General features: G+C 38.7%; 1 protein-coding gene across 4 annotated transcripts in view; it reads right to left on the minus strand.

Annotated features, from left to right (window-relative positions):
- mtss1 (MTSS I-BAR domain containing 1) overlaps nucleotides 1-12,218 on the minus strand; it is an 80,430-nt gene that overhangs the window by 20,692 nt on the left and 47,520 nt on the right. For all 4 annotated transcript variants that reach the window (XM_085160460.1, XM_085160459.1, XM_085160461.1 and 1 more), the window contains exons 4-6: nucleotides 11,888-11,972; nucleotides 9,654-9,745; nucleotides 9,495-9,569 (exon numbers count right to left, since the gene is read on the minus strand). In XM_085160460.1, the coding sequence (XP_085016586.1) occupies nucleotides 9,495-9,569; nucleotides 9,654-9,745; nucleotides 11,888-11,972 (252 nt within the window). The remainder of the gene's footprint in view (nucleotides 1-9,494; nucleotides 9,570-9,653; nucleotides 9,746-11,887; nucleotides 11,973-12,218) is intronic.

A 12,218-nucleotide genomic window follows, 5' to 3' on the forward strand; every position in this document is an offset into this window, starting at 1 on the left:
TCACACTTTTGTAAGCTGCACACTGGACCTGCTTGTACATACATGTGCTAAACTCATTTAAGGTGAGTGCAAAGAAACTTTCCCCCCTTCAGCAGACAAACGTAAAAACAGCCTTCTGGTGTCAAAACCGGCACATACGTCATTCTGCTACGAAGTTCAAACATCCAAGTGGAGAAACAAAAAGCAAAGCACATTTTTGAGACCAAATTCTTCAGGATAATTTTCAGGATTCCCTTAAGAATCTGACTGATTTGTTGCACTAGAACGATTCTGAAACTGAAGTTAGGCTAAAATCACTTCAGGCAATCTGAAATGGTGTGTAAAAGACATGACTTAAATGTTTTATGGCATTTATAACACATGTTCCTTGTGTCGCCACTGTGAGCACAAAGAAAGTCAATGTCAGTGCAAACTGCTCCTCCACAAAATTCAACAGATTTTTGATGTCACCAAAGCAATAAGGATTACTTCTGAACTGTGAATCATTCAATGTTACTGGAGGAGGAGAATGTTACAAAAACATTTCAAAGGATATGGGGGAGAATCTGACAGAGCAGAGATGTAACCAAATGAATTTTAGAAGCAAGTCTTGTCAGTCCAAAACTCCTGGATGGATTATTTATTTATTTCTTTGTTAAAGGCAAAGGGTCAGTTTAAAAACATTTTCCACTATAGTCTAGATTTCTACTAGAGATATGTGAAGTCACAGTATGGCTGCATTAAAACCTCAGTACAAGTGACAACACAATCAGTATCTGTGGCTCATCCCCACAACGCAATGATCTCAAGCCTTTAAATACCCTCAAATTATGAGGCAACCCCCTACACTGGAAATTGAAGTGGGAAGTCTGCCTCCACAGACTTGAAACTTGTATTAACCTCTACTTTCCACATGCTTCAGCACAACACAACACACTCTTTGAGACCAGAGGGAGGTTAACTACCAGGTTTAGTGGTACAGAAAGTCTCCCGTAGATTTCCCTTCAGGAATAATTAAGTGCCACTGAGGAATAACAGAGTCTGTAGGTGTAACTGTTTGGTACAGTGTTGTCTGGTCTGAGTCTGGCGCTTCAGACCCACAGGTAGAGAGGACAAACAGAGTTCTGACCTGCAGACCACCCAACTGTGGAAACAACCACTGGATGTAAAAATGAAGCCCAGAGGCAGTGAAAGAAGTTTTCAAAGAATTCAAAGGATCATGTTTTGCAAAGCAGCAGCCTTTATGTTTCATACACAGTTTCTTCATATTATTCTAACTTGATATTGCTCAAAGAATATCTATATCTATATAGTCTCTGACACTTTTATCTGTCAGCCTTAGATGAATTTTAGTTTGAGAACCTAAATGCAGGTAAGTTAACAAACACTATCAGTTAGGATAGGTGCCACTGGGCTATATAATATAGCGAGTATTTTCATACTGACTACATTTTATTTGCAATATTTTCTTACTGAACTCCATCACTTGCAAGCAGATGATTGTTTCAAATGAACAATTACAGCCAGCTAACATCTCATATTACAGCTCACAGCCACCTGCAAAATCCCACAAACTGATCCCCGGGCTTATCTGTTCACCAGATTTCTGTTCAACTGTTCTTTAATAAAGCTTGAAATATTTTTCCAGCAAACATGGTGCAAACAAAACCTCTTTCAAAACTTCAACAGCGAGAAGTAGGAAAAACAGAGACGGGGACAGCAAGTCCTGTGAAAAACAGTGAGAAGCAATTTCCACGGCCAAACACAAACCCACACACACTGAAGACTCTGTGCAGACGTTAAGCTCAACCTAAACACAGCCTGTTCCCTCAGGTGTGTGTGAGAGCATGGAGAAGACTGAGGATAATTTCACGTTTCTAACAGAAGCTCAGTGTCCGTGTGTGCTGTTAGTCTGACTTCTAGGCTCTGTGGAAACACACACATGCTGCTGTTTCTACAAGGCTCCAGCTCAACACCCACAAAAACACAAAGACCTGAACTCAGAAGCTCCATCCTGCAAATTCATGCCGTTAAAGGTGAAACACAGTTCACGCAAAGCTAATTCTCACCAGCTGGGAGACATAATGTAAAAACACCTCATGGATGCTTCCAAATGTAGCTCCAGCTTACCTCAATGCGTTTGAGAATTTGTTCCTGTGGCCATTTTAACATTAACTTTCTCAATATCTAGATTTTTATGGCTTAACAATGTATAACACACAAACTAAAATGCCTCAGGCAAGCCAAAATCTAACCGAGCTAAACCTAAATTAATTCTACTCAAGTCACACACATGTAACCTGAGAAGTTAATGAGAGGAATCTTTTTCCTCTGGACTGCACTTCCCTGTAATCATCTGTCAGTCAAACAGTATGAGGAAAGAGGTCACTTATCAGTGTGTGGAGCTGCTTCCACACAAGCTGCAGTGAATATTGTCTTTGTAAACTGCAACAGCATGGCTGAATAGTGCGTTTTTATTTTTGTACAACAATAAGACTTAATGACACAAAAGAATAGACTAAATCAGGGCCCGAATACATATATAATGCACAGTGGTGGTGCAGCGGTTGCAGTAAATGCAAGGTTAAATAATGAATGATCATATCTTATAGTATCATATTATCTCTGGAGCACTTAACTCTAAGTGCAGCCTTGTGGTTCTTAGAGTTTGCAAAGTAGAACTAGTTGCAGAGCTTCAGCTATCAGACACCTCTCCTGTGGAACCAGGTCCAAGTCTGGCTTCAGGAGACAGACACCCTATCTACTTCTGAAAATAGGCTTCAAACTTTCCTTTTAATTTACAGATAAAGTTGGATCAGGAGACCTTGAACCATCCCTTAGTTATGCTGCTATAGGCTCAGACTACTACTCTTTTCACCGCCCGTGTGTTTATATGCTGTTAATGCATGTCATTAACTTTTGTCTCCTCTTTCCTATAATTTGTATTTTGGCCTCATCGCTCCATGATCCCATTTCTTTATCTTTCCTCTTACCCCCAAAACCAGCCGTTGCACAACACTCCCCTTTTACTGTGCCTGGTTCTGAAGTGTCTACTTATTCAAAGTAAGATCATGTGACCATTGGGGTTTTCTCACTAATATTGTAGGGTATTTATCTTCCCATATGTTAAGTGCAATGATGTAACTTTTGCTCTAAACTGCTGCTATAAAGATCAAAAATATAAATACAAATACAAAAGTGTGAAAAGGTAAATGCAGATGTGGAAGATATTCGTATTACTGTATACAACTTTACTAATTGTAAAAAATACAGAATCCCAAAAGGAAAAAGCAGCTGTGGGCAGCTATAAAATGAATTATTCTTTGTATTAAATGCAATTATTGTGTCTAAAATGTGGTTAACCAGATTCCACATCAAACTTAAAAAACTAACATGTCTTTGCTCTGTGTCACTTGCAGTTTTGTTAGACTTTAGAATCTAAAATCTAACAAAACTGAAAATTGAAAATAAAAAAAGGACATGACTGTTATTTAACTTAATGTTTAAGAGTTTTCCTAATCAAACTTTGCTATTATCATTTGTTAGTGGAGTTCATCTGAAAAATTCCTCATAGTGACAACAGTAACTCGGCTCAAGTATGAATTCAAAAACCTCCCAGCCACCACTACATCTTCCATGGACCAAAAATGTAACACAATCTGAAATAAACTCCTAAAAAACATACCCAACTACACACCCAAGGAATTAGACTTGAGCCAAAATATGATCTGTTCACTCAGAGAAAGCAAATCCAACCATTAACCGGGGTTCAGGTTTGGTTCTTGGGTACTGGAGGCTTGGCAGATCAATTAAGACCTCTTTAATTATAGCCATATATTGATACCATCTCTCAATATTTAGTGCAAGGTTATTAATTAGAACTAAAACTAGTGTAAAAACATCCATGCTTTAAAAAAAAAAAAAAAAAAAAAAAAAAAAAAGGGCGCGGGGAATAACCAAAATGACTTTCTGTGCACACAAAAGTAAAATAAAAAAATATATAGAGGGCAAGTATTTAGTTTTATGAAGACTGTTCAATTTCAACAGCTTGTAATGCCAAATGATACCTGCAAAATATTTTTGAAGCACAATGACTAATTTTGAGGCTGATGTTCAGCTGCCTTTAAAAGCTTACTCATTAAACAGTCTAGACCATCTGCGTCACATGCTGATGATGTCTTTGGTGTGAGACAGGTGGTTAGGCAGTTTTAGGTGATGTCAAAGGTTTCTGCAGCACTCTCCAAGGCAGGTTGAAACCAGCACAAGCTGTATGCAAAAACTGTCTGGATATTCAAATGAGGACATTTAACGTCCTTTAGCCTCCCTGCTCTTAATCTCTTAAATCAACTCGCCTCCTTTTTACCTCATTGTTCTTGCTGTCCTTTTACCTTACTCTGCTTTCTAGCTCTATCAACCTCTCGTCTTTATTATATTCTTCCTTTGTCCTCACTATTTTCCACCATCAAATACTTCTCTTCACTTCTTCGACATCTTCAGCCATGAAGCTGCGCTCGATTCTCTTACACTCTGGATTTTTTTTTTTAACTCTTTCTTGCCTTTTAGAGCAAAGCAACAATACTGCTTCCTCCTCCTGCTCCTCACTATGAACGTCGTCATCCCCAGTGTCTGATGGCATCAGTTATTCTTTCCACCTTTTATCTTTATTCCCTTCCCAGAGTTTACACGTCACATTTTCTGTCTCAACTGTCTTCTCTTTACAAACCTCTCTACTTCTCCTCCTCTTAATGAATTTTTCCATTATCCATCTTTTTTTAAACACAGTAAACACAGCTGAGTCATAGAGATGATGACTTTAACCCATCACTCTCATCCTCTTCCTCCTCCTCTATTAACAGAGCAACACAAGGATGTTTAAGTTTATCAACCACGCAAGATTTGTTTAATCTCTCTTCATTTCCTTGCCATGTACCCTCTTCTGTATCTACATTTTGTTATAAATTAAGTTTATATTTCTCGTGTTAAAGAAAGCATAAACACAAAGCAAGTATAAAATGTATAAATATAAGGCTGGTGAGGTGGCAGAGGCAAACGTTAGAGGGCAGAGCGCTGAACCAATAATAAAATAACATAACAATTTTCTAAATTTAACTATTAAAGTCTAGTTAACCATCACTGATTACAATGCATCATGGAAAATAAATGGTACAGAAATAAAAGATGAGACTACCTTTTAGAAACTGAAGTAACTTCTACTATCCTGATTTGCATCTGTATAGCTCACAGAATGGCTATTTACATGTAAAAACCTCCTCTAGGCCTAAGGGGCTGAGGCAGTGACCTTCTTGTGCTTGGAAACTTACCAGAAATTCAAATTTCAAGGCAATATCTGACATTTCCTCGACATCTTCTGCGCTGCCAACAAACGCCCGTGAAAAACAACAATTTGAAAGTGCTGTTTACTGAGGAAAACACTTGTAATGCAGTGAATCATTGCAACAACTTAACCTCTACTCAACCAAACATGTTTTTAGGTAGTAGATGACATGTACTGCAACTTTTAAAATGTGAAAACAAGTAAAACTCAAGCTATGAACTAGTGTTGACAATTAAAGACATGACATCAATTTTCTAAAACACTTAAAATCCCCTTTATGTCTTATTTATGTTTCCCCAATTCTCTTCCCATCATCTGCCTCTCTCCCACACACACACACACACGCACGCACGCACACCAGTTGTAGATTCCCTATCCGAAAGTGGTTAAGCACCACATAATGATAGACTGTACACATTCACACACAGAGAATCATATGGGATGAGATGATTAGTGAAGGAACAGATGTTTACCGTTATGAGGTCTTCTTTTAATTCAAACATACATCAGCAAAAACAGACTACAAAAATGAGCCTGTGAGGAGGAGGAGGCAAAAGATGATTGCACAGCGAAGAAAACTGCTAAAAATACAGGAGCTCAACATAGTTTCATGTAGGTGTAACTATGATACAACAATATCAATGTCTGGACTATGATCGTGCAGAAAAACTCCAATACTGCAAAGCTTCACTGGGAACAAGATTGAACAAAAAAACAACATCTTCAATACAGCTAATCCATAAAATGACAAAACGCGGTGGGCTTTATTTCTGTTTAAGACTCCTTGTACCAACAAATGGCTCAGCAGTTAGTCTCTCAGTCTGTCCCTACTTATTATATGGTGTCTACACACACAGAGAGCACTGTACAGCAGGATAATTATAATGTGAAGCCCTGATTGGTGACTGTTTTGGTGCATTGTGCAGGGGAGGGGAAAAAAAATGCTCTCATGTGCGTGCGTGTGTACTCTGTGATTACGTGGTGACAACATGTGAAGCTGTGGTTCAGTCTCTGTCTTTGAGTTGCTTTTGCTTACTTGTTTACTTATGGTCTCTCACAGCTTTGCAATTCTCATAGAGAGCGTACAGTTCATTCAAACCTCAATTTCAAGTTTTGCAGCCTTGTCCATCATTTCTCTAAACAATTACTGCATTGGACAAGCTTATTTCAAAGAGAACTTTATAATACTTTCAGTGTTACAGTAAAACATGGGATGATTAGAAACACTGCCAGCCTTGTCTATATGCTTGTCACTTTCAAACTGACCTACATTCAGAGAAGCTACATTTTTAGCATCAACTTGATTAAAGCTTTTTAGCTTTAGATAAAAAAAATTCCCGCATAACAGCACCAGCTCAGGGCGGATACGTGAGATCTCTAACTTTACATATTCAGCACAGCGTTATCATTACAAGTAGAAAGCACAGCTGAAACCATAGACCCAAGCTGTAATTAACCCAAACTTTTCTTCAAATGCTCTGACTTTCTACTGATCTTTTAGACTGCCTGAAACTAATGTGGTCAGTCATTTTGAGCTCAGAAGTCAGAATAAAGGGAATGTTGCAGAAAAAAGACAGAAAACAGAGTTAAGGACCAAAAAGGAATAGGAGTAGCAGAAACATGTTCAGGGATGTTAAATTCACAGGCATCACTGTTTACCCTGGGCGGGTCTGCACTTGTGATGTGTGCTCAAACTATTTTTCTATCTTTGCATTTGCCCATTGGATTTTGTAGAGCCACAGGACAGAGAAGATATTTGTATAGAGGCCTTGAGGTTGCATTTCAATCTTCGTGTATGCATGTGTGTTTATGAATGCAAGCATGTGCATTTGTGGCATTTCTGTTTTGTTTTGTTTTTTTAATTTATTTCTTTCTAGCACAAAAGGCCTTCTGCAGTCCTTCCTAGCAAGCTTTCAGTTTGTTTGGTAATGGGATGTCAAGGCTAGCTGCAACAATTGCAACTGCAGGGTGTGTTACTTTGATAGCAGGGGAGGGAGTGGCACAGGTATCTGCCTGCCAGTATGCCTGGTTTCTGGCACAAGTCCAACTGACAAGCCTGGAGTCCGACCTCAGGCCTCACTGTACAGAGGCTGCTCTCACAGTATTTATTCAGTGAAAAAATATTGGCAGATTTAAAACAATGATCAATTACAAAATTACTATAAGCACAATAGCTGACTATACCCCTTCATTTTGGGTAGGGAAGACATTTAATCTCATATTGACTGTGCTAAAAGTGGCAATTACCTTACAACAGTAAGGTAATTGCAGCAAGCCCCAAATCAAACACAAGCAGTCCAAGAAGCACAAAGTAAGTAGAAACAAATCCACGTAATTCTAAAGTCAAGACCAACAAGACCAAACAAGATTAACAAGCCCGAAGGAGATACACCCTCAGATAAGATCAAACAGTCGCAAGGTAGCAACAACAAGCCCCATGTCAACAAGTCATTATTTACTAGGGATGGGCGATATGACCCAAAATTCGTATCTCGATATATTTTACCTGGACGGCGATATAAGATATATATCTCGATTTTTTTTTAAGCCATAAAGTAAGAACAAAAAGAGAGTTCTTAGTCAAAGCTGTGTCCCAGATGTCACACAGGCACTTTTATTAACATAGAGCATAGATGTACATAAAATTTACTCAAAAATAAATTCTGAGCATTTATTAAATAATAATGCTCCATAAATAAAATAAAACAATGTTGTTTTGGTGCATAACAAAAAGCTCACAATTGTGCAGTCAAAATGTAAACTAAAAGATGCAGAGCATAGTAACAAAGACAGATTTCACAGCTGCTCTGTTCCCAACTTCTACTGTGTGACTGACAGCATTGAGTTTGAAATCCTCTTCATAACCACGTCTCTTAACAGGTGCCATTTATGGTCCTTATACACAGTAGGGTAATATTACGTTGAAGCACAGTACGTATCACTCCGCGAGGCTCCTCGGTAGCCGTAATGCTCTGACAATCCATCAAGCGCTGCAGGCACCGTAGCTTACCAAAGTCGTACTAAAACATTTTTTGACAGATTGCTGAGCGCTGTGTACCACATAAAATCGCTTCGCGGCCATCAAGCACAACCAGAATTCATACATAAGGCGCGCTGTCAACTTTTGAGAAAATGAAAGGATTTTAGGCTGTGCAGCGCCTCTGGGCTGCATGGCGTTAGCGTGGTTAGCTCGTTAGCGTGGTTAGCTAGCTAACACGTTGACGGCGTCCAGCCCCACGCACGGGGCGATGCGCAGTAACTCGTTAACGGAGATTTGCCGTGTCCATCTTGTCGCTTCCTGCAGGTGAAGCGATGGGGGAGGAGGGGGAGGCCGAGTAATGTTGCGTAAAGACAAAAGTGGACGAAAGAGAGGCAAACTTGCGGCTCCACAAGTATAGTTATAACGTAGCATAGACTATATCGATATAAAGGATATTGTCACATCTTATATCTCGTATAAAAATATATCGATATTTTTTTAAAAACTCGATATATCGCCCAGCTCTATTATTTACCCCAAAGTCCGAACACAATTTAAGGAACAACAAGTTCCATCGCCATACAGGCCAGGTCAATGAGAATTTCTAGTGCAAAACTAACAGTGCAGTTTTAGTACTACAGATTATTTCTAAACCCAATAAAGTTAGGTGTATCATATTTGATAGATGAGTTTTTGAGACCACTATTTCTCCAGATGCTCCAAATTAGTACAAAGAAATAAGCAAGGATGACTGTTTACTATTGATCTTTGCGGGGTGAGACAGTATTAGAGTTAAAATGTCAAAACTTTGAAAGAGCTCGTTTTTTTATATGCTTAAAACCAAAGTGGTGCATAGCTGTTCTTTTAATACATAAATATGTTTTAAGATTGGATTTTTCTTGGGGCACAGATGACAGAAGGATGGCCATGAAATAACCCATCAGAGAGCTGACAACGCTCATGTTAACACAATGAAGGCAGGATCGAAAACATTCATGTTGTTTACTACGGAGATTAGCTCACTGTGGAAGATGGCTTACATATATAGAAGGTGAAGCCTTCTATGAATAAGCTGTGATAACTCCATGTTTTACAACTTATATATACATGGGAAATAAACTGTTTGTCCTTTTCTTGTTTTCTGTTGTCCGAGTACAGCTGAAAACCTGCTGGAGGTGAAATGAAGGTGGTGATTCTTACCTTTCTTCACCTTCTTCTGCAGTTTGATGGTGTCTGAAGATTTCTTCTTGATGTCTGCTCTGGCCTTCTTGTACTCTGAACCACAGGAAAAAGCAGAAAGTGAGGAAGCTTTTGTCTTTGCCTAAGTGTCTGTGAGTGCGCGCTAGCCTGTTGACATACCTTTGGCATGGTCTTTATCCAGCTGACTGGCCACTTTTTTCCACTCCTCCATTTTCAACTCCAGAGGTGTGATGAGACCTTCTGAGAGGGACCTGAGGGCAAAGAGAGATATATAGACTCACTTTCTAAAACACTGTGGGGAAACAGTTTTTTTAGAAATAATTAACACTGTAAATCAAAAGAGCACTTTAGTGAAGTTCCAATAAGGGCCTAAGGGTACATCTTTCGCCATCTTACAATGCTGTGATTGCAGCCATTCCCCAACTACCTGTGAATGGTACTCATGGCCATTGATCAGTGGGCTTTGATCAGTGAGTTTTGGTCAGTGGTTGTTGATCAATGGTCATGAGAATTTGCATAATTATGATTAAGGAACTGACCTCCCAGCCCATTGTTCCTTCAGTGGGCTGGTTTCAGTCATTATGCAAATGTGCTGTTTATAAGATTTGGGGAAACCTGCAGTCAGCTGAGACTGAAGAAGTCACTTGGATGAGTGACGAAACGTTTCTCCCACAAAACGCTACGTCCAGATGGACAGAATCAACTTTTGGAGATTTAATTTCCTGGATGATTGAGAATGCATCAAGATACTTATAAATTGACTTTTGTCCATCCGTTTCCAGTAACTAAACTAAAGGAATAGTAAACAAAACTTTAATTACATGTTGACCAGTGCTCTATCAATTTTTAAAATACCGGCAATTGTAGGTTCTACTACTCAGCCTCCTAGTAGATACACCTATGGTATCAATTTTAAAATCCTACATCATCTTGTTCTTGGGTTAGCGCATTCATAAGGTTTTCAGAAAACGTAACCTCTAACCAGAGGTCAGTCGAGGTCAGAAGTCACTAAGATCCAAAATTTTTAGTAGATGCACCCATGGTATCAATTTGAAGCGCCCATATCACCTTGTTCTTGAGTTATCGCATTCACAAACTCAGTGTGAGAATTCAATGCTTTTATACGCTCATGTTACTGTGGATATCAGGAGAGAAACGGCACCAAATGTCTTTGTGATGAAACTGTATCAATCTTTATTGATTTACTCTTTATTTACTCATGGTTCACACATTTTATTGAGTAAGACTGGCAACAAGTCATCAATTAAAATCTTAAAATCAATTCTAAAATTACATAGTAATAAGAATGATAGGAATAAGCTGTACTTTATGTAGACTTACATGTATAACAACTTTCAAAATAAAAGAGGAAATAAAAGCATCCATGACCATCTCTAGATTTCCTTTTTGTATAAACCTGAGCTGACCTTACTGAGTCTCCGGAGCTGCCTAAAACATGCTTTTTGTGACTGAAGTGATCAAAAATGACACCAAGGTTTTTACAATACGGCCCCATATTTAGTGAATGAGAGCCCAAATGTGTTTTGGTATACGTGTTAGGTGCTTCCATTGTTCCACTGTTTTTCATAATATAAACAAACTGGCCACACCCTACAAAAGCAGTTTACAACAAACAATCTGAATAGTAACTTTAATCTAGACTTCTTTTTCTTCAAATGAGTGGTTCAAATAACTGAACTGGGAATCTGTGCCTGCGTGCACTTGATGCTAAATTATGTGCTGCTGCTGTGTCTTTACTATGAAGCCGCTGAGTTAAATATTAAATAAGGCTGTAAAAGCACAACTTTATTACTCAGTAAGGGACAGAATAATTAACCTGAGCATTACCTCAGCAGGCTGGAAAGAGACAACTTTACAATTTAATAATGCAGCTGTTATAGCAGATATCTGCTGCCTTTAAATAAGATGTTTTCTTTAACATTCTCATTTATATAGATGAAAGAAGATGGAAGAACAAAACTTGTAGGGGACTCCAGACAGGCAGCACAGGTATACCTAATAATGTGGCTTCTGAGTGCATGTGCCGTGATCCGCATGAGACACAATATATGCGTCACTGACTGACACCTCTGCTAATGACAGCAGACAGTAATGACAGGACAGCTGTAATGTTGCAGTGACAGTGATAATGGGTGAAATCAGGATAGCATGCAAGTCCAGCTTTCTCACACACACACACACACACACACACACACACACACACACAGTTGGTGTTAACATATGTCTGTTGGAAATAATTACCTAATTCCCACACTGCCTGATAAATGGTGTCACCGCACCATCATTCAAACCTTCACCTGCCTTACCGCCCTCCTACATAAAGATTATATTCAAAGCTGTGTGTGAGTGGAGAGTGAGAATTAGTGTCTTACGTGGTAAACAGCTTAAGTTTGGACTCGATGCTCCGGTGTCTCATACACATCCTGGTTAGCGCTGAGCCTATCTCCTTGGTGGCACCTGGAACAATCAGAAAATAAGTTTTATTTTTAAAAAGAAAAAAAAAATCAGAATAGAGTTAATTTTAAAGCACTCACAAAATTTAATAATAAAATGTAAAGCAATTACATTACGGTATTAGGTATTACGATATATAGCTTATATAGTTTTTTTCTATGAGATTAACTGTACAAATGGATACAGAGAACCACAGGAGTTATCAGTCACGGCTCTATTGATCTATAATTCCTAACAAGTGTTAGTGTT

Source organism: Neolamprologus multifasciatus, chromosome 5, assembly GCF_963576455.1.
Source record: "Neolamprologus multifasciatus chromosome 5, fNeoMul1.2, whole genome shotgun sequence".
Classification (NCBI taxonomy): domain Eukaryota; kingdom Metazoa; phylum Chordata; class Actinopteri; order Cichliformes; family Cichlidae; genus Neolamprologus; species Neolamprologus multifasciatus.